Below are 23418 nucleotides of genomic sequence, written 5' to 3'. Positions count from 1 at the left end.
AGTAGGCTTTTCAGCAAAATGCGAATAGAAGTAATAATTTAAAAGTAACATTGATATCATTTCTTCCTATGAAACAGATTTATGGTTTATGGCAACTTTTTTGTATTTTGGAGCTTCCTCTGATACCAATTTTGGCAGGTAAGGTACCATAAAGATGATGTACAGTCATCTTTCTAGAGAATTCTTTACATTGTTGGGAATGACTGTTTCTCTCCTAACTTATTTATGGGTAGGTAGTGTATCATGTGGGCACTGAAGAGGTAGCAAGCCCTTTATTTTCCCTTTCTATAGCCAAAGGGGTTGGACCGTATCACCTCTTGGTCTAGAAGGACTGGAAGGTTCTGACATTTCGGTCATATGGGATCCCTCTGTACTATCTGGTTCTGCCGAGTGCCCTGGCCGAGGGGTGACCGCTGGCCTGACTCCTAGGCTCCTGAGAGCAGCAGTGTGGGGGAGGAGGCCTGTCTGGATGTTGTTCCAGTCCTGGCATGCTGTCCTTTAACCTTCCCCACTTTGTGACAACCCTCTAGAAGAACTATTGCAGGGCTTTCTTCTGCCTTCACCTCTGTATCCCCCTCTCCCCAACTCTTCCCAGGTCCTGCTGGGTCCCTAGGAGAGCAGAGCCTTGCCCAGCGCTCTGCAGCCGAGCTGGTGGGGGGCAACTCTCCATCCAGAGTGTGGCTGGCCAGTGCTCGTCCCCACGCCTACTGCCACCATTGCTGGGCTCAAATACTGGCCCCAATGGTCACTTTACTGAGGTCAGCACGCAGTAGGTGCTGTCACTATTGTCCTTATCAGGGAGTGAGGCTCACTCCTTGCACTTGAGTCTTTCACAGAAATGATTCATTGATGCAGTGCAAATATTATCTGCTTTGTTTTTTTGAGTCACAGTAATGGAAAGCCACAACATTCAGGTGAACAAAGAAGAAATGGAGAGGACTTCAGCACTTCTTGGGGTATGTTATTATTTCAGACCATTTGTACTTGTTAGCTCTCTCCTAGCATGGGGTGGGGTGTAAAGGTCGGAAAAGGCCTCCCTGAGTTCTTCCAGTGGTAGTTCTAGAGTGACTTCCCTTTCTTCCCTTCCTTGTTTGCCCTAGACTGATGCTGCCACTGTTCCTCCTGTCTCTGACTCCTGAGTACCACGCGTTGAAAGGATTAAACAAGCATTACATCTGGTTGTTCCCCCTATGTAGGTGTGTGCATGGTTTAATGGGTCCTCAGTGTCCTTCTCAAAAGTTAGGTTCTTCTTGCAAAGACATTGCCCCCTGTGGTTTGGTGAGGGGAATTCATGGGTTTCTTGGATTCTTTAAAATAGTAAAAACAAAACTTTCCAACTGCGAAAAATGAAAAATGCAGAGGGATGTGTAAAGATGCATGAAAACATGCGTTAAAATGTTCTAAATAAGTTATTTTAAAGGAAACTTTGGTATAACCATCACCTAGCTCAAAGCATAGAGTTCCAGAAGCCCCGTGTGCCCTTTTCCTATCAGAACCCCCTTCCTGCTGCCAAAAGTAACCCCCATTCTGACTTTTGTCCTCGTTACATTGCTTTTCTTTACAGTTTTCCCACTTCAACACCTAAACAATATAGTTTAACTCTCCTTTTGAACTGTAAGTTAATAGTAGTGCCTGACCTCTTTTACTCAGCCTCTGTATCTCAGCTTCATCAATGTCACCGTGTCACTTGGTGCTGTAGTCTTCCATTGTATGACTCTAGCCCACTGTTGATAGACATCTGGGTTGTCTCCATTTTGCAGTCATTACAAACCATGCTTCACCCTTGAGCATGTCTCCAGGGCCCCTGTGCACATGCTTCTCTGGGGTGTAAGGCAGGATGGGGTTTCTGGGGCACAGGGATGGTATTGCTCAGCTTTATTAAATCACATTGAATTGCTTTCCAAAGGCACACTTACCAGAAGTGCACACAGGGGCCTGTCATTGCACATCCTCACCTGCATGGGTACATCAGACTTTTAATAATAGCCATTTTGGTGAGGACATAATAGTGTCTTGTTATGGTTTTGGTTTCTATTTTTCTGGTTACTAATGAGGTTGAGTAGCTTTTCCTATCATCATTAGCTTTTAGGAGTTTCTCTTTGGTAAAGGATCTGCTCAAGTTTTTTTACCCACTTTTATATTGAGGATTTTGTCTTTCTGTTATTGATTTATAGGACGTCTTGATATAGTCTGGTTACAAACCTGTTACATATACCCTCTCCCTCTCTGTCTTACCTTTTTACTTTCCTAATGGTGTTTTTTGATGAACAAAAGTTATTCATTTTTAATGTAGTGCAATTTATTAATCTTTTTCTTTATGGTTAGTGCTTTGTGTATCCTGTTTAAGAAATCTTTCCTTACTTCAAGCTCATATGAAGTATTCTTATGTGTTATGTTTGAAAGCTATTTTCATTAGCCTTTGCATTTAGGTTTATAATCCACCTGGAACTGATTTTTTCTTTTTAGGCAGAAAGAAATTACATACAGTGAATGCTACAAATCTTTTTTATTTATTGTAATAAAATACACTTAACAAAATTTACCATCTTAACCATTTCTAACCACACAGTACAGTAGTATTAAATACATTCCCATTGTTGTGCAACCATCATCACCATCCATCCCCATAACTGTTTTCATCTTGTAAAGTTGAAACTCTATACCCATTAAACAATAACTCCTCTATGATTTTGACTACTCTAGGTATCTTATATAAGTGAATCATACAGTGATTGTCTTTTTGTGACTGGCTTATTTCGCTTGGCATAATGTCCTCAAGGTTTATCCATGTTCTAGCATGTTCTCAGAATTTCTTTTTTTTTTGAGGCTGAATAATACTCTATTATATGTATATATCACATTTTGCTTATCCATTCATCTGTCAATGGATGCAAGCAATTTAGGTTGTTTCCATGTTTTAGCTATTATGAATAATACTGCTATAAAAATGGGTATACAAATATCTCTTTGAGATCCCTGCTTTCAGTCCTTTTGGTTATGTACCCAGAAATAATTGCTAGAGCTTATCGTAATTCTGTTTTCAATTTTTTGAGAAACGTCCATACTGTTTTCCACAGTGGCTGCACCATTTTATATTCCCACCAACAGTGCACGAGGGTTCCAGTTTCTTTATATCCTTGTCAACACTTGGTGTTTTCTGTTTTTTTGATAGTAGCCATCCTAATGGGTGTGAGGTGGTATCTGAATATAGTTCTTTTTTACTAATTTTATTTATTTATTTATTTATTTATTTTTTGTGTGAGGAAGATCGGCCCTGAGCTAACATCTGCCAATCCTCCTCTTTTTGCTGAGGAAGACTGGCCCTGGGCTAACATCCATGCCCATCTTCCTCCACTTTATATGGGATGCCGTCACAGCATGGCTTGACAAGCGGTGTGTTGGTGCATGCACGGGATCCAAACCGGCAAACCCCGGGCCGCCGCAGCGGAGCATGCGCACTTAACCACTTGCGCCACCGGGCTGGCCCCTCAATATAGTTTTGATTTGCATTTCATTAATGATTAGTGACGTTGAGAATATTTTCATGTGCTTATTGTCCATTTGTATATCTTCTTTGGAAAAATGTCTATTCAAGTCCTTTGCCCATTTTTGAATTGAGTTTGATTTTTCTTGTTGTTGAGTTTTAGGAATTCTCTATATATTCTAGATATTAATCCCTTATCAGATATATGAATTTTAAATATTTTCTCCCATTCTATGGGTTGCCTTTCTACTCTGTTGATGGTGTCTTTTGATGCATAAATTTTAAAAATTTTCATGAAGCCCAATTTTTCTACTTTTGTTGCCTGTGCCTTTGATGTCATATCCAAAAAATCATTGCCAAATCCAATGTCATGAAGCTTTTGTCCTGTGTTTTCTTCTAAGAGTTTTATTGTTTTAGGTCTCACATTTAGGTCCTTGATCCATTTTGAGTTAATTTTTGTGTATGGTGTTAGGTAAGGGTACAGCTGCATTTTTCTGCATGTGAACATGCAGTTTTCCCAGCACCGTTTATTGAAAAGACTGTCTTTTCCCTGTTGAATGGTCTTGGCACCCTTGTCAAAAATCATTTGACCATATCTGCAACGTTTATGTTTGGGCTCGCTTTTGTATTCCCTTGGTCTATATGTCTGTCTTTATGCTCATATCACATTATTTTGATTACTGTGGCTTTGTAGTAAATTTTGAAATCAGGAAATGTGGATCCTCTAGTTTTGTTCTTTTTTCAAGACTGTTTTAGCTACTCGGTGTCCCTTGAGATTCCGTAAGAATTTTAGGATGGATTTTTCTATTTCTGAAAAAAATGTCTTTAGGACTTTGATAGGGATTGCATTGAATCTGTAGATCACTTTGAGTAGTACTGACATCTTATATTAAATCTTCCAATCCATGAACATGAAATGTGTTTTCATTTACTTATGTCTTTTTAAATTTCTTTCAGCAATGTTTGGTAGTTTTCATTGTACAAATCTTTCACCTGCTTGGTTAAGTTAATTCCTAAGTATTTTATTCTTTTTGATACTCTTGTGAATGGAATTGTTTTTATAATTTCCTTTTCAGATTGTTCATGTGTAGAAATGCAACTGATTTTTGTGTGTTGATGTTGTATCCTGCTACTTTGCTGAGTTCAAAAAATTCTAACAGTTTTTTTTGTGTGAAATATTTAGAGTTTTCAACAGGTAAGATGAGATCATCTGCAAACAGAGATCATTTTACTTCTTCCTTTCCAATTTGGATACCTTTTATTTCTTTTTCTTGCCTAATTGCTCTGGCTGGAACTTCCAGTACCATGTTTAATAAAAGTGGTGAAAGTGGGCATCGTTCTCTTGTTCCTGATCTTAGAAGAAATACGTTTAGACTTTCACCATTGGGGGTATGATGTTTGCTGTGAGTTTTTCATTTGTGACTTTTATTTTGTTGAGGTGGTTTCCCTTTATTCCTAGTTTGTTGAGTGTTTTTATCATGAAAGGGTGTTGAATATTGGCAAATGCTTTTTCTGCATCAATTGAGATGCTCATGTGGTTCCCCTCCTTCATTCTGTTGATGTGGCATATTACACTGATCAATTTTCATATGTTAAACCATCCTTGCATTGCAGGAATAAATCCCACTTGATCATAGTGTATAATCCTTTTAATATACAGCTGAATTCTGTTTGCTAGTATTTTGGAGGATTTTTGCATCAGTGTGCTTAAGGACTATTGGTCAGCAGTTTTCTTTTCTTGTAGTGTCTTTGTCTGGCTTTGGTATCAGGTAATGTTGGCCTCGTAGAATGAGTTGGAAAATGTTGCCTCCTCTTCAATTTTTTGGGAAAAGTTGAGAAGGATTGGTATTAGTTCTTGAAATGTTTGGTGGAATTCACCAGTGAAGCCCCTGGGTCTAGGGCTTTTTTTTGTTGGGAGATTTTTGGTTACTGATTCGATCTCCTTACTACTTATGGGTCTATTCAGATTTTCTGTTTCTTCATGACTTAGTCTTGTAGGTTTTGTGCTTCTGGGAATTTGTTCATTTTATCTAGTTTATCCAGTTTGTTGCCATACAGTCATTTATAGTACTCTCTTATAATCCTTTTTATTTCTGTGGAATTGATAGTAATGTCCCCACTTTCATTTCTGATTTTAGTAATTTTTTTTCTTAGTCTGTCTAGCTAATAAAGGTTTGTCAATTTTGTTGATCTTTTTGAAGAACCAACTTCTTGTTTCATTGATTTTCTCTGTTGTTTTTCTGTTCTGTATTTCACTTATCTCTGCTGTAATCTTTATTCTTACCTTCCTTCTGCTAGCTTTGGGTTTAGTTTGTTCTTTTTCTAGTTCTTTAAGTTGTAAATTTAGATTATTGATTTCAGATCTTTCTTGTTTTTTAATATAAGCATTTATAGCTATAAATTTCCCCCTTAGCACTGCTTTCGCTGTGCCTCATAAGTTTTAATATGTTGTTTTCATTTTCATTCGTCTCTTAAGTAATTTCTAAATTCTCTTTTGATTTCTTCCCTGATCCTTTGGTTGTTTAAAACTGTGTTGTTTAATTTCCACAATTTTGTGAATTTTCCAACTTTCCTTTTGTTATTGATTTCTAACTTCATTTTGTTGTAGTCAGGGAAGATACTTTGTATGATATCTATCTTTTAAAATCTCTTTATACTTAATTTGTGGCCTAACTTATGGTCTATCATGGAAAATGTCCCATGTGCACACTTGAGAAGAATGCGTATTCTGTTGTTGGGTAGTGTTCTGTGTGTGTTTATTAGATATGATTGGTTTATTGTTGTTTGAGTCCTCTGTTTTCTTACTTATCTTCTGTTTGGTTGTTCTATCCATTATTGTGAGTGGGATACAGTCATGTGTCGCTTAACAATAGGGATACCTTCTGAGAAGAGCATCATTAGGTGATTTCATTGTTGTGTGAACGTCATAGAGTGGACTTACACAAACCTAGATGGTATCACCTACTACATACTTATGGTACTAATCTTATGGGACCACTGTCATATATACGTTCCATCATTGACTGAAATGTTGTTATGTGGCACATGACTGTATTCAAGTCTCCAACTATTATTGTAGCACTGTCTATTTCTCCCTTCAATTCTGTTAGTTTTTCTTCATATATTTTAATGGTCTGTCATGAGGTGTGTAAATGTTTATAATTGTTATATCTTCTTGTTGTGTCAAATATAATGTCATCCTTTGTCTCTTATAACCCTTTGATTTAAAGTCTATTTTGTCTGATATTAGTCTAGCCACCCCTGCTCTGTTTTGGTTACTAATTTCATGGAATATCTTTTTCCATCTTTTCACTTTCAACCTGTTTGTATCTTTGGATTTAAAATGAGTCTCTCATAGACAGCGTATAGTTGGATGATGTGTTTTTATCCATTCTGGCAATCCCTGTCTTTTGATTGGAAAGTTTAATCCGTTTACATTTAAGTAATTATTGATAAGGAGAGATTTACTTCTGTCATTGTGCTGTTGGTTTTCTATATGCCTTATAGCCTTTTTGTCCCTCATTTCCTGCATTATTGTCTTCTTTTATGTTTAGTTGATTTTTTTGAAATGAAATGTTTAAGTTTCTTTCTCATTTCCTTTCGTGTATATTCTATAGCTATTTTCTTTGTGATTACCATGGGAATAACATTTAAGATTTTAATGTTATAACACTCTAATTTGAATTTATACCAGCTTAACTTCAATAACATACAAGAACTCCGCTTCATTACCACTCTGTGCCTACCCCTTTCAGTTGTTGATGTCACAAAATTACATATTTATGCATTGTGTGCCCCAAAATGTAAACTAATAATTTTTTAAATGCCTTAGTATCTTAAATTATGTAGAAAACAAGATTTGGAGTTACAAACTAAATTTACAATAATACTCGCTTTTATACTCCTAATTGGTTTTTTTCTTAAATCATGTAGAAAACAATAAGTGCAGTTACAAATTGTTTCAATATTACTAATTTTTATAATTCCCCATGTATTTACTTTTATTGAGTGCTTTATTTCTCCATATGGCTTCAAGTTACTCTGTAGTGTCCTTTTTTTCACCTTGTAGGATTCCCTGAGCATTTCTTCCAGGGCAGATGTAGTGGTCACATCTTTCTCAGCCTTTGTTTATCTGGGAATGTCTTAATTTCTCCCTCACTCTTGAAGGACAGTTTTGATGGATGTAGGGTTCATGATTGATAGTTTTTTTCTTTTAGCACTTTGAATATATTGGCTCACTATCTTCTGGTCTCCAAAGTTGCTGATGAGAAATCCATTAATAATCTTATTGAGCATCCCTTGTATGTGATGATGCTTCTCTCTTGCTGCTTTCAATATTCTCTCTTGTCTTTGTCTTTTGAAAGTTTGATTATATTGTGTCTTGGTGTTGATCTCTTTGAATTCATCTCACTTGAAGTTCGTTGAGCTTCTTGAATGTTTGTATTCATGTCTTTCATCAAATTTGAGACATTTTCAGTCATTATATCTTCAGATATTCTTGCTGCCCCTTTCTCTCTCTCTTCCCCTTCTAGGATTCCTACAGTGCATATGTTGGTCCACTTAATGGTGTCCCACAGATCCCTTAAGTTCTGTTCACTTTTCTTCAATCATTTTTCTTTGTGTTCCTCAGCCTCAATAATTTCCATCATCCTGTCTTCAAGTTCACTGATTCTTTCTTCTGTCTACTCAAATCTGCCTTTGAATCCCTCTAGTGAATTTTAGATTTCATTAAAATTTTTCAATACTTTTCAGCTCCAGAATTTCTTTTTGGTTTCTTTTTACATTTTCTGTCTCTTTATTGGTATTTCTGTTTTGTTCACAGATCATTTTCTTGACTTTTCCCACATCTTCCTTTAGTTCTTTGAGCATCTTTAAGACAGTTGTTTTAAAGTCTTTGTCTAGTAGATCTGCCATCAGGTCTTTTTTTTCAGGGACAGTTTCTGTTGATTTTTTTTCCCTTTGAATGGTCTATGTTTCCTGTTTCTTTGTATGCCTTGTGATTTTTTTTGTTGTTGTTAAACACGGACATTTGAATCTAATAATGTAGTAACTCTGGAATCAGATTCTTCCCTTTCCCCAGGGTTTGCTCATTTTATGTTATTGTTTGTTTGTTTGGTTGGTTGGTTGGGTTTTTGCTTGTTGTAGGTTGTCTCTGTTTTGAGGTTCAGCCTGAGGTGTAACCTTAAGGTGTTCTTGGTTTTTTTCTGAGCCTTTCTCTGGGCATGCACAGTCACTTTCTATTTCCCACCATAGATGCAGTTGCTTTTGAATGTCCTTGTCTTTAATATCTGCTCCCAAGAGGAGAAAAAGCAAAAATTAAGGAGAAGGAAAAATGGCACTGACCCTTTAAATCCCCTGGAAGTCACTTCATTGGAGCAGAAGGGTCTTGCAACAATGGGGGCAGTACAACAAGAATGGCTCTTTGTCTGCACCTCTGTGATCAGAAGCAGCCATCAGAGCACAGACCCCTGATATTTGGAGGACAGGGTCCTCTTTGCCCACCTTGGTTCCCGCAAGCTGTGCGCAAGCTGCTCCAGGAACACGTGCACAGCTTCCCACTGCATGGTTGGGGGAGGGGATGGGTAGCTGCTACTGTGCTAAGAGCTGAAATTGAAAAATTAACCACTTTTATTGTCCAAGACTTCCCCTGGAAGTTGCAAGCCTTCAGTAGACTCCAGAGTTCTAAAATAGTTACATCAGACAGATTCTGCCAGTGCAGTTGTTGTCTGGCTGGGAAGACAGATTCTCACCTCACAGGTGCTTTCTACTCCCCCATCTTCCCAGAATCTCCTTGGTACAATTCTTGCTGTTGATATATTTTTGCATATGTATACACCCATTTAACCTCCACCCAGATCAAAATATAGAATATTTCCAGCACCCGGAAATCTCTTTCTTGTCCCCTCCCAGTCTATACCCCCAGAGATAGCTGTTAATCTGATTCTGTCCCCAGCGATTTTGAGCTTCATGTAAATGGAGCCACACAGTGTGGGCTCTTTGGTTCTGGCTCTTTTTGCTCACATTCTGTCTGTGGGATTCACCGATTTGGTTGAGTGTAACAGAAGTGCATTCTAATAAAAATTGCTATGTAGCACCCCTTGTAAGAATGTGCCATAATTTTTTTACACCCTCTTCCATTGATGGGCGCTGTGAATATTTATGTGCATAACCTGTGGTGGATGTGAATGCTCCTTTCTCTTGGTTTTATATCCAGAAGTGGAATTGCTGGGTCACGAGGTGTGCATACATTACACATTACTACACATTGTAGTAGGTACTTCCAAATAACTCTTCAAATTGGTTGTAACATTTTCTGGTCCCATTTGCTACATCCTTACCCACATGGTACTGTCAGTCTTTTCACTTTAGCCACTCTGGTAAGTCTGTAGTTTTATCTTGTGGATTTAATTTGTATTTCTCTGATGAGTATAATATTGAGCACCTTTCATATGCGTGATGGTATTTTGGATATACTCTTTTGTGATTCAGTTTTTCAAAGACTTCTCCCATTTTAAAATTTAGGTTAACTAACTTCTTTATTGATTTGTAGGAGTTCTTTATATCTTCTGTATGTCAATCCTTTATAATATATATTGAAAATATACTTTCTCCCAGTCCAGGGTTTGGCAAACAACGGTCTGTGGGCCAAATCTATTCTGTGGCCTATTTTTGTATGGCCTGCAAGTTGAGAATGGTTGTTAGAATTTTTTAAAAACAAATAAACAAAAATAGAGAAGAATATGTAACAGAGACCATATGTGGCCCATAGAGCCTAGAATATTTACTATCTGGCCCAGTTTGTATTTTTGCTTGTCTTTTCACTCTCTTAATAGTGGTGTCTTTTGTTGAACAGAATCTCTTCATTTTAATGAAGTCCAGTGAACGAACCATTTTTTAAATGTTTAAGAATTTTTTTGTGCTAAGAACTCTTTTTCTGCCCTCTAGTAAAGATATTTCCCTGTGTTTTCTTCTATAAACTGTATTGTTTTAAGCCTGTCATCCATTTCAAGTTAATTTTTCTATGTGGTATGAAGTACAGTTAATATTTTTTCCTCAAATGGATTTCCATTTATTTCAGCATCATTTATTAAAAGTGCCATTGTTTCCCCACTGAATTACAGTAGTGTCTTTGTCATAAATCAGGTCACTGTATATGTGTAGATATTTTTCTGGACTCTACTCTGTTTCATTCGTTTATTTGACTAGCCTTATGCTAATACTTCGCTGGCTTAGTTATGGTAGCTTTATAGAATGTCTTGATATCCTATAGTATAAATTCTCCATCTTTGTTCTTCTTCCATATAGTATTGGCTATTCTAGGTTCTTTTCATTTCCATGTAAAATTGTGTGATATACTTAAAAAAGAAACCTTACTGGGATTTTGATTGTATTTTCAATGACAAAGGACTCATATGTAGACTCTATAGAGAATTCCTATCTATAAGAAAAAGCCAGTTAACACAATTTTTAAATGAGCTAAATATTTGAAATAAATCTAATGAAAGATGTGCAAACCTCTACCCATGATGCCACAAGGCCAGCACAATCAACCTAGCTGAGCCCTACCTAAATTGCCAATCATGCCGAAATGTGAAGAAACAAAACAGTGGTTGTTTGGGTGTGGTTTGTTATGAGGCAGTAGGTAACTGATGCAACCTGGCCCCGGCTTCCTCTCATGAATGGAGCACTTTCAGTCCCTGTTTCACAGCATGACTGGAGCTCCAGGGTGGCTGCTGGCCCCAACGCCCAGCTGGACTTTGGCCTCAGCTCTGCCGCTGCTTTGTAGTTCTCATCTGTTTCTGCTCCAAAGAGATGTTTATGTTTTGTGGGTTTTTTCTCAAACTGTCTTTTTGTTTTTGTCTGTTTATACTTGTCCATTACTGCTGTGTGCTTAAACACAAGGAATGCATTAATGCATGAATTAATTGTACCATTTTAACTGGAAGCTCACGTTCTCTCTTAATTCTTTGAGATCAAACAATTTGTTACTAAATTTTTTGTTTCCTGAGGTATGACTTATCCTGAAGGGATCCATTATCTGTCTTTTAATGCTTTGTTCTTTTGTTTTTCTCTTTATCATTTGTTTCTTTGACTACAGAGTTTTGGCATACTTTAAGTGAGGAAATTGTTTCTAGGGGTTTTTTTTTTTGCCTAGATACTATTTTTTTGTATTATACTTGTCCCACTCCTAATTTCTCTGGACCCTATTTGTAAACTTCTTTCAGAATTTCAGCCTAAAAGTGGTTCTCGTCTGATAAAGAGTAGAATGCAGATGATATTTCACCAGAGTTGGTTGGTTTAAACTCTGATCTCTCTTTTCTTTTATAATTTTTTTTAAGTACTGGCCTTCTTTTACTTTTCTTCTCTGACCAAAATTGGGGGTGGGGTGGGGAGGGTGGGAAGAGGTTTATTAGTTCAGCATGTCCTAGTGCTCTGCTCAGCACTGTTTTTATCAGCTGTTTCATAAGGTATGTTTTATTTTTTTCACCTGGACCATCTATGCCCTTGTGAAAGGAAAAAGAGAAACTTTAACTACATAGGGGTCAGGAAGGCCTGGAGGGGGCGCCCTTACACCCTATCATACATGGTCAGTTACTCCAAATAGGAAGAGAAGTATGCTTGCATCTCAGACAGGAAGGTGTTTACTATTTTACTGCTGATCAGGAGGAAGGAAGATTTCTCTCCCCACCTGGCAACAGCCCAGCCAATGAGAAGCCGTTGCCACTCTGAACTGTTACGTTCCCCCAGTGGACTTTCATTTAGAACAGCCCCTTCCTACTCCACCTTTTCTCCATAAAAGCATCTCCTCTCCTTTGTTCTCCAGGTTTGCTTGTGGTTTGCCATAGCTTGCACATCTGGAACTGCAACTCTTTTGGCTATTCCCGTATAGACGTGTTTGCTGCTTTTCTTTTTAAGTTGACACTCACCACCTCTCATCCTGGGCTGTGTCCCAGTTTGGGTTGGTGTAGTTGTTCAGAATGTTGTCACTTGTTTCTCCTGTAGCTGCTCTCTCTGTCTGGAGGGAAGGCTCTCACATGGTCGTCACTATGGTCACCATGCAGTTTGGTCCTGACTCTTCTGCCTTGGAATACTTTAGATGTTTGGAAGTTTATGGTGTGATGCTGGGTCCTTTTTCTAGTCGTAATATTGCTGGAGAATTCATTCTTTCCTTCCTTCATTTCGGTGTATTATTTACTATTTTTGCTTCTTTCAGCTTGCTTCCTTAGGTTTGGAGGATAGTGATTCTATGAGCCTGAGTATTTCACCAGGAGTCAAAATATGTATTTTTTTAATGTCTATTTTGGTAAATTGTAGATTATTTTTTATTCTTATAAGAGCTTTTGTTGGGAATTGTTTGATGAACATATTAAATAATCTTAAATTGTGAAAACTATTAATGAGATAAATTGTGTTTATCACATTCACAGTCTCGTCTCAAGGAATTGGAGCAAGAAGCCCATTTTGTTGCAGGAGAACAGTTTCTTATAACAAGTAATAATCAGCTTCGAGAGGTAAAGCTAAATTTTGTTCTTTTATAAAATATTCTTCTTATTCAGGAGTTAAAGGGAGATTTATTCTAAATTTATAAATATTATTTTTTGTTGATTATCTGAAAACTCTTTAAGTTGTTGATGTTCTCTCACATTACGATTCATTACTGCAAAGCCTTTAAATCCAAGAAAAGTACTAAATCAGAATTTAAGCATTTTGTAATGTGTAATTGTGTATGTCTTCTGTGGCTGGTTGCTTTAACTCTGTTATAGTGATGTTCAATTTCTCTCAAATCTAAGACTCTCTCATCACACATAATTGCTTTTGTTGAAGATCCTCTTTGGCAAGCTAAAGCTGCATCTGCTGAGTCCAAGGGAGACTCTTCCCAAAACGGGGCTGCAGGGACACCTATCCACGTCAGAAGCCATGGTAAGGTTTGAAAATCATCCTCTTTTTTTGAAATGATAGTGTAACTGCACCACATCTGAGTCAGCTCCCAGACTGGCCTGGTTTCCAGCAGTGGGACATGCCTGCAGCGACCGCCATGGAGCAGTTCAATTTGATCATTTCCTCCTTATGGCAGAAGAGGTGCTCCCACCCCAAGGTTGCCCTCCTCCTTATGAACCAAGGAGAAAGAGACAGACAGTATAGTTTTCCAGAAGCAATCAATTGGCTTGATTTCCTGCAAAGGACAATTTGGTGGAATTTTGTTCTGAAATCCAGATTCTTGACAATCCAGTCATAACCTCTTTGTTTCATGCCCCTGCAAGAGACTGAAAATGGGAAAGGTTGTCAGCCTTCTCCTTTCCCCAAATTTGTTTTAGAAAATTGTAGCTGCTCTTCTCTTGAGAAGAATACATTTTTTTGTGTGTGTGAGAAAGATTAGCTCTGAGCTAACATCTGTTGCCAATCCTCCTCGTTTTTTCTTTGCTGAGGAAGATTAGCCCTGAGCTAACATCTGTGCCCATGTTGCTCTATTTTTTTTTTTTTTAAACATGTGGGATGCCACCACGCATGGCTTGATGAGTGGTGCATAGGTCCACGCCTAGGATTCAAACCTGCAAACCCCAGGCCACCAAAGCAGAGTGCACGAACTTAACCACTATGCCACCAGGCCAGCCCCCGAGGAATACATTTTTTAAAAGACAGGGAGCAGGGGCTGGCCCGGTGGCACAAGCGGTTAAGTGTGCGTGCTCTGCTTCCACGGCCCAAGGGTTCGCAGGTTAGGATCCTGGGTGCGCACCGATGCACCGCTTGTCAAGCCATGGTGTGGCAGTATCCCATATAAAGTAGAGCAAGATGGGCACAGATATTAGCCCAGGGCCAATCTTCCTCAGCAAAAAGAGGAGGATTGGCATCAGATGTTAGCTCAGGGCTGATCTTCCTCACACATAAATAAATAAATAAAAAAGCCAGGGAGTAGCGAGATTCTACTTTATTAGAGTTGCAGAGTATAAATAGATATTTAGAAGCCAATAAGTAATATTACTGAAAGCATGCAGAGTGCAGGTGAGTAATAAGTGGATTCATGTTATTATGGTGAGAACCAGGCTAAAATTTGTACGTTCTGTTCCTGTTCAGCATTTGATTTTGCAACAGAGGAAAATTTCCTTCTAGACTCCTTCTCTATGCATATTGCCCCTCTAGCACTACACTTTCTGCTTGTCTCAGCCCTCGAGGAGCCCCTCGCTTATTGACTGTCCCCACACCTGGCCCTCAGGAGGCTCAGATGGCAGTTATCTAGTGAATCACGGGCTCCTGTGGAGTGAAGTTCCACTGAAGGGACTTGAATCCACCTTCTTCCCAAGTCTTCTCTATCTTAGTAAGTGGCCTGTCCTCCTGTGTCCTTGGGAGCCAGCAGTGGGTGGAGCAAGGGCGGTGGGGTCAGCCACCATGCCTACCTGCACAGCTTGGGCCATGTTACTTGACTGCTCTGTACCTTAGTTTCCTGATCTGTAAAAGAATGATAATAAAAGTACTTTCCCTACTGGAATCTTGTGAGGATTCAACGTGTGTGTGTGTGTGTGTGTGTGGTGAGAGAGAGTGTGTGTGTGTTTGTGTGTGGAGAGAGAGAGAGAGAGAGTGTGTGTGTGTGTGTGTGTAAAACAGTATTTAGGACCATGCCTGACATATGAGCTCTCAAAAACCAATAAGAATTGGCTATTATTATTAGCTACTTCATCCAGAAACCTACAAGATTTTCTTTCAGACTCACCCCACAGCAAGTCTTAGGATCTCTACCTCCAAAAATATGTCTTGAGTTTGTCTGCTTCCCTCCATCACTGTCACCCATTAGTCTTCTCCCACTTAGATTCCTTAAAGCCTCCTAAGCAGTCTCTCTGCTTCTACTCTTACCCTTGCTGGTTATTCATCACATCCAGGCAGAAGGATCTTTTAAAACATGAGAAAAGTCATGTTACTACCCTGACCTAAACTTCCAATGGCTTCCTATGACACTCAGAATAAAACCCAAGCTCTGGAGTGTGTCCTCCCTGGCCCGTGGGTCTGCCCTGCCCCTTCTCTGGCCTCATGTCACTCCTCTCCTCCTTACTCCCTGCACCCCACTGAGCACACTATCTACCCCATGAGTTTCTGCATAGGCTCTTTCCTCTGTCTGGAGACTCTTCCCACAGATTTTGCATGGCTGGCTTCTGATTGTCAGCTTAAGTATTGCTTTCAGAAAAACTTCCTCTGGTCACACAGATGACAGCAAGGCCCCCGGTCACTACCTATTTCTTTACCTTGATTTGTTTTCTCCATACAACTCACCATTACCTAAAGTTATCTCACTTGTTTGCTTATTCCACTAGGATGTAGGTTGCACAGATCTAAGACCTCATCTGACTTGTTCACTGCATCCACAGAACCAAATGGCCTAGAGCTAGCACGTGGCGGGGCTGAACTAAATGTCTCTTGTTTGTTCACGGAGTACTGGGACAGCAGGAAGCAGGACCCATCTTGCTGGAGAGACTCCAGCATGGATTTCAGCACCCGTATGACAGATGTGGGCAGTATGTCCTAAAGTTCCAGCAATGGCAGTACCTGGGAAAACTGCACCTGAGCTGGGGGTCTTGGGCTGATTTATTCTCTGTCCTGGCACCAGCTGGCAGTGTTGCCCTTCGCTTTGTTGGCTCCTTCGTGCTTGCAGACAACCAACAACGTAAGAAAGGGAATGTAATCTCTTTTGGTGTTGATGTGCTTTCTTGTAGACAGAATTAAGACAGTGACCTTAATTTTTTTCACAAAGACATGGTCGACATAAATCATATTAGCCTTATTCTCTTATTTAGCTAAACAAGTCATACTATTTTGTGCACTTAAAAAAGATTAACTTTTATTAGGCAACACGTGTGCATGGTTCTAAATTCAAAATTAAGACTCCTTCTCTCTACTTCCCTTCACCTTCCCTGTTCTCCTCCCCGTGGGGAGGGATTTAGACTTTAGGTAAAACAAGTGGCCTGGAATGGTTCAAAAGGGCATGGCTGTGATCTTAGATATGGTTTTATTAGACTTTATTTTTCAGAGTAGTTTTAGGTTCATAGCAAAATTGAACAGAAGGTACAGAGAAGTCTCTTATATCCCCTATCCCCCCCCACACACACACAGCCTCCCTCACTATCAACATCCCCCACAAAAGTTGTACATTTGTTACAGTCAGTGAACCTGCATGACACATCATCACCCAAAGTCCATAGTTTACATTAGGGTTCACCCTTGGTGTTGTACATTCTCTGGGTTCTAACAAATGTGTAATGACATGTATCCACCATTATAGTATCGTACAGAGTAGTTTCACTCCCTAAAAATTCTCTGTGTTTTGCCTATTCATCCCTCCCTACCCCCAAGACCTGGTACCCATTGATCTTTTTACTGTCTCCGTAGTTTTGCCTTTTCCAGAATGCCATATAGTTGGAATCATACAGCATGTAGCCTTTTCAGATTTGAGTCTTTCACCTAGCAGTAATGCATTTAAGGTTCCTCCATGTCTTTTTGTGGCTTGATAGCTCATTTATTTTTAGTACTGAACAATATTCCATTATCTGGATAGTCCACAGTTTATTAATCCATATATCGACTGAGGGACACCTCATTGCTTCCAAGTTTTGGCAATTATGAATGAACCTGCTATAAAAATCTGTGTGCAGGTTTTTTTGTAGACATAAGTTTTCAGTTCCCTTGGGTAAATACCAAAGAGCATGATTGCTGGATCGTATGCCAAGAGAATGTTTAGTTTTGTAAGAAACCACCAAACTGTCTTCCAATGTGACTGTACCATTTTGCATTTCCAACAGCAATGAATAAAAGTTCCTGGTGCTCTACATCCTCATCAGCATGTGGTGTCAGTGTTTGGATTCTGGCCATTCTAACAAGTGTTAGCTTTGTTTTAAAAAGCCCACTCCTGTAGCTGGTTGGAGAATGGAGAAGTCTCATTAATAGGCTGTCACTGTAATGTGGGGGCTGATGTGTCAGTAGTCCAAGTGATAACAGTGAAGATGGAGCAAAGCAGACGTATTTTCAGAACATTTTTATAACAGAAAGGAACTTCTGTGACTGTGAGTTCATGTGAGTATGAACAGAAGTCAGGAAAGCAGGGTAATTCTTGGTTTTCTTAATTGTGCACCTGAGAGATGGCTACTTCTCAGGGAAAACGGAGAGGAATGGTGTATTGGGGGGGGAGGTCAAGCTTTCAATCTTGGACATGTTAGGACAGAAGTGTTCACAAGACATTGAGACAGATGTCACACAGCAGTTGGGTCTGTGAGAAGTCTTGTGCTAGAGATACACACTTGGAAGTGGTCAGCTAATTTTTATTAAAGTCACCCCGGGATGGTGGTCCTCTACCCTGGCAGGAGCTTTGGAAAAATACCTATGCCCAAGCTCATGACTGATCCACAGAACCAGAGCCTGATTCTAATAAGCAGCCAACATTCATAACTACAGAACTGAACTCTGAGAAACTGACACTTAGAAGTCAGAGAGGAGGCGCCAACGAGAGACTACGGAGTGGCCACAGAAAGAAAGGAGATGAGAAGAATGTAGTGTCAGGAGCCAACACAGGGACTGTTTGATAAAGCTTGTGGAATGGCAGGCAGGTATGGCACTGTGCCTCTAATCATTAACCAACACTGGTAGAGCTTTATCCAGAGTTTTATGAAATCAAACACTCAATTCTTTTCAAGTATTCTCAGACAGCTTGAGTCAAGATATACAGGGAGACTGTGGTTAGAAAGTTATTTTGTGAGTACGGTATCAGGATGCGGAGAGCTAGTTGATCTTAAGCAGTTTCTTGGCTAGGTATTTTCATGCACTTTCATCCCCCTAGGGATAGCTTTACTTAGAAAACTGCAATTCTGGGTTATACTGAGGCAGTATTCCTCCCCCTGGGCAGTGCCTGCTCCAAGAACACCAATGCTGGCTTTCCTGTTTATGTTTTCATGGCTGGCCAAGACTTTTGTATTCTCATTCTTTATTCAAATAGAGAGTGATACAATTCTGTGGTTTATACTATTACATTAAAATTATATCAGTTCTCCCTTAATTTGAGTTATAGATTCAAAACAATTCTAATTAAAACCCTAGCAGGAGTTTTTTGTAGAAATTTGCAAGCTGATTCCCAAATTTATATGGAAATGCAAAAAAGTAAGAACAGCCAGTACAATCTTGGGAAGCGCTATTGGAGGACTTAGTCTATTGGATATCAAGAGTAATCATAAAGCATAGGGATTACTAGGAATTAGTTAAGCAGTACAATATAGTGTCGATTCAAGGATAAACAAATAGGCCAGTGGACCCAGGATAGAGAATCCACAAACAGACCTCCATATGTGTGTATAAAGTGCATGATCTCTGAGAGGAGTGGCACTGCAAAGCAGTGAGTAAGGAGGCCTTGTAACATAAATGATAAGGGGCCAGTGCATCTTGACCTCTATTTTACACCATACACAAAAATAAATTCCAGAGGAGTGATGTCAGCATCATGGCGGAGCAAGTTGTTCCCTTTGTCTCTCCCCTCTAAGTTACAACTAAATGGACGTTCATTAACCAACAGAGGATCCCCTGCACGGTAAAACAGGACATCTGAGAGATCCACATGGCCATACATCTGAAGGTGGGTGGACTGGATCCCTGGGAGGCAGTGGAACTTCGTGAGTGCCCCCCTCCCCCTTTCCGGTGGCAGTGAGCCAGGTCTTGGATCCTCACACAGCAGCTGGTCTGACTGTAAGAGGAGGTTGGGGCAGCCCAGCCCAGGCGAACACTTTCAGAGTTGTAGCCCTGCCTGCAGAGTGCCCACTGTGCCACGGTGGTCCCACCGGTGGGAACGCTCCTCACCAAGTGGCGGTGGCTCAGCCCCTGCGAAGGCACCTGCACACTGAGAGCAGTGCGGGTGAGAAGTCGCCCCACCTGCTCAGAAGGTGCCCCACCCATGGAGCACAGCAGCCCATGGCACCCACTGAGTGGCGGCTCATCCCTCATGAAGGCAAGCCCTCCCACCTATTGCAGCAGCTCAGCTGGTCCCATGCTGAGCACAGTGGCCTTGCCTGCTTGATCCATCTGCCCAGTGCAGAGGCCCTGCCCATATGAGTGCAACCTGTAGAGCAGCTGTGACCAGCCCATGCAAACACAGAGCAGCCCTACCCACACAAGTTCTAGCAGATGAGGTAGGATCAGAAAACAGCTCCTGCTCCTCCCCAGTGGTGGCAGGTGGAATCTGCCTGATACTACCACAAATATGCTGGCAAAGGATCAATTCATCAAAAACCATAAAGAACTACAGTAACACTTCAGAGCAGAAGAAAATGACAAGTCTCCAGAAACCAATCCTGAAGTCACAGAAATTTACAATCTAAATGACAGACAATTCAAAATAGTTGTCATAAATAAACTCAGTGAGTTACAAGAAAACTCAGAAAGACAGTTCAGTGAACTCAGGAATAAAATTAATGAGCAGAAAGAATACTTCACCAAAGAGATTGAAACTCTAAAAAATAAACCAAACAAATTCTGGATAGGAAGAACACAATGAGATAAAAAATAATCTAGAATCCTTAAAAAATAGAGCTGACGTTATGGAGGAAAGAATTAGTGACTTAGAAGATAGAAATATAGACATGCTTCAGGTAGAGGAGGAGAGAGAACTAAGATTTTTGGAAAATGAAGAAGTTCTTTGAGAAATATCCAACTCAATTAGGAAATGCAATACAAGGATTATAGGTATTCCAGATGGAGAAGAGAGGGAGAAAGGAGCAGAGAGTTTGTTCAAAGAAATAATAACTGAGAACTACCCAAACTTGGGGAAGGAACTGAACTCACAAGTACATGAAGTCAATAGAACTTACATCAATGCAAAAAGACCTTCTCCAAGGCATATAATATTAAAACTGGGAAAAGTCAATGACGAAGAAAAAATATTAAGGGCAGCAAGGCAGAAGAAAATAACCTACAGAGGAACCCCTATCAGGCTTTCAGCGGATTTTTTGTCAGAAACTTTACAGGCTAGGAGAGAATGTAATGATATATTCAAAATACTGAAAGACAAAAACTTTCAGCCAAGATTACTCTATCCAGTGAAACTATCCTTCAGATATGATGGAGAAATTAAAGCTTTCCCAGGTAAACAAAAGCTGAGGGAGTTCATTGCCACTAGACCTCCCCTTCAAGAAATGATGAAGGAAGCCCTCTTACCTGTAACAAAAAGGCAAAGGTTTACAAAGCTTTAAGCAAGGGGATAAATAAACAAAATCAGAAAATTGCAGTTCTCTATCAGAACAGGTTAGCAAAAACTTAATTATAAGGTAAAAGATAAAGGGAAGGAAATCATCCAAAATAATTCTAGGCCCTTCAATTTAGTCACAAACTCACAAGACAAAAAAATAATAATAACTTGTGACAATAATAACTCAGAAGGGGAAGAGGAAAGGGAGGGAACCTGCTTAGGCTAATGGAGGTAAAAGGCTATCAGAAAATGGACTGTCTCATCTATGAGATCTCTTATACAAACCTCATGGTAACTACTAAACAGAAAATCAGAGCAGAGCCACAAATCATAAATAAAGAGAAACCATGAAGAAAACCACCAAACTGAAATGGCAGTCAGAAATACAAGAGAAAAGAAACAATAAAAATATAGAACACCTGGAAAACAAGAGATAAAATGGCAGTATTAAGCCCTCATATATCAATAATCACTCTAGATGTAAATGGATTAAATTCTCTAATCAAAAGACACAGAGTGGCTGGATGGATTAAAAAACAAGATGCAACAATATGCTGCCTCCAGGAAACACATCTCAGCTCTAAAGACAAACATAGGCTCAGAGTGAAGGGTTGAAAGATGATACTCTGAGCAAATGGCAGCGAAAGAAAGCAGGTGTTGCCATACTTATATCAGACAAAGCAGACTTCAAGATAAAAAAGACAATGAGAGACAAAGAGGGGCAGTATATAATGATAAAAGAGACATTCCACCAAGACGAAATAACACTTATGACTATATATGCACCTAACACGGGAGCACCAAAGTGTATAAAGCAACTACTAACAGACCTAAAGGGAGAAAGTAACAGCAACACAATAATGGTAGGGGACCTCAGCACCCCACCTACATCAATGGATAGGTCATCCAGACAGAAAGTCAACAAGGAAACAGTGGCCTTAAATGAAACACTAGGCCTGATGGACTTAATAGATATATAGAAACCATCCAAAACCAGCAGAATACACATTCTTCTCAAGTGCACATGGAACATTCTCAAAGATAGACCATATATTGGGAAACAGGGCAAGCTTCAATAAATTGAAGAAGATTGAAATCATATCAAGCATCTTTTCCAACCACAATGCTATGAAACTAGAAATCAACTACAAGCAAAAAGCTGGGAAAGGCACAAATATGTGGAAATGAAACACCATGCTACTTAACAACCACTGGATCAATGAAGAAATCAAAGGGGAAATTAACAAATACCTGGAGACAAAAGAAAATGAAAACACAACATACCTTCTCTTATGGGATGCAGCAAAAGTGGTGCTAAGAGGGAAATTTATAGCAATGAAGGTCTGCCTCAATAAATAAGAAAAATCTCAAATAAATAATCTTAAACTATACCTAGAACTAGAAAAAGAACAAACAAAGCCCAAGGTCAGCAGAGGAAGGGAAATAATAAAAATTAGAGGAGAAATAAATGAAATAGAGACTAAAAAAACAATAGAAGGATCAATGAAACTAAGAGCTGCTTCTTTGAGAAGATAAAATTGACAAACCCTTAACCAGACTCACTAAGAAAAGAAGAGAACAGGCACAAATAAATAAAATTAGAAATGAAAGAGGAGAAATCACAACAGATACCACAGAAATACAAAGGATTATAAGAGAATACTGTGAAAAACTATATGCCAACTAATTGGATAACCTAGAAGAAATGGATAAATTCTGAGACTCATACAACCTCCCAAAACTGAATCAAGAAGAAACAGAGAATCTGAGTAGACCAATCACAAGTAAAGAGATGGAAACAGCAATCAAAACCCTCCCAAAAGGGCCGGCCCCCTGGCTTAGCGGTTAAACGTGCGCGCTCCGCTACTGGTGGCCCAGGTTCGGATCCCGGGCGCGCACCGAGGCACCGCTTGTTTGGCCATGCTGAGGCCGCATCCCACATACAGCAACTAGAAGGATGTGCAACTATGACATACAACTATCTACTGGGGCTTTGGGGATAAGAAAAAAAAAAAAGGAAGAGGATTGGCAGTAGATGTTAGCTCAGAGCTGGTCTTCTTCAGCAAAAAGAGGAGGATTAGCATGGATGTTAGCTCAGGGCTGATCTTCCTCACAAATAAATAAATAAATAAATGAAAAGATTAAAAAAAAAAAAAAAAGCCTCCCAAAAAACAAAAGTCCAGGATCAGAAGGCTTCTCTGGAGAATTCTACCAAACATTCAAAGAAGAGTTAATGCCTATCCTTCTCAAACTATCCCGAAAAACTGAAGAAGACGAAACATATCCTATCTCATTCTATGAGGCCAGCATTACCCTGATACCAAAGCCAGACAAAGACAATACAAAGAAGGAAAATTACAGGCCGATATCGCTGATGAACATAGATGCAAAAATCCCCAACAACATATTGGCAAACCAAATACAGCAGTACATTAAAAAGATCATACACCATGATCAAGTGGGATTTATACTAGGAATCCAGGGATAGTTCAACACCCACAAATCAATCAATGTGATAACCACATTAACAAAATTAGGAATAAAAAATCACATGATCATCTCAATAGAGGCAAAGAAAGCATTTGAAAGATCCAACATCCATTTATGATAAAAACCTTAAATAACATGGGCATAGAAGGAAAGTATCTCAACATAATAAAGGCCATATATGACAAACTGACAGCCAACATCATACTTAATGGTGAAAAACTAAAAGCCATCCCTCTGA

The 23418-nt window shown here is 39.3% G+C and overlaps 1 protein-coding gene across 14 annotated transcripts in view; it reads left to right on the top strand.

Moving 5' to 3' along the window:
* The window catches only part of LOC131409410 (HAUS augmin-like complex subunit 3), a 186069-nt gene that overhangs the window by 42645 nt on the left and 120006 nt on the right, over positions 1–23418 (top strand). For 12 of the 14 annotated variants that reach the window (XM_058546562.1, XM_058546567.1, XM_058546565.1 and 9 more), the window contains 4 exons: positions 78–138; positions 886–956; positions 12913–12996; positions 13310–13405. In XM_058546562.1, the coding sequence (XP_058402545.1) occupies positions 78–138; positions 886–956; positions 12913–12996; positions 13310–13405 (312 nt within the window). The remainder of the gene's footprint in view (positions 1–77; positions 139–885; positions 957–12912; positions 12997–13309; positions 13406–23418) is intronic. The other 2 variants (XM_058546563.1, XM_058546560.1) reach the window with 1 other exon arrangement.

The sequence above is a fragment of the Diceros bicornis genome, chromosome 8, assembly GCF_020826845.1.
Source record: "Diceros bicornis minor isolate mBicDic1 chromosome 8, mDicBic1.mat.cur, whole genome shotgun sequence".
Classification (NCBI taxonomy): Eukaryota; Metazoa; Chordata; class Mammalia; order Perissodactyla; family Rhinocerotidae; genus Diceros; species Diceros bicornis.
Note: the sequence above shows the minus strand (reverse complement) of the source record. Positions and strands in the feature narration are given on the sequence as shown.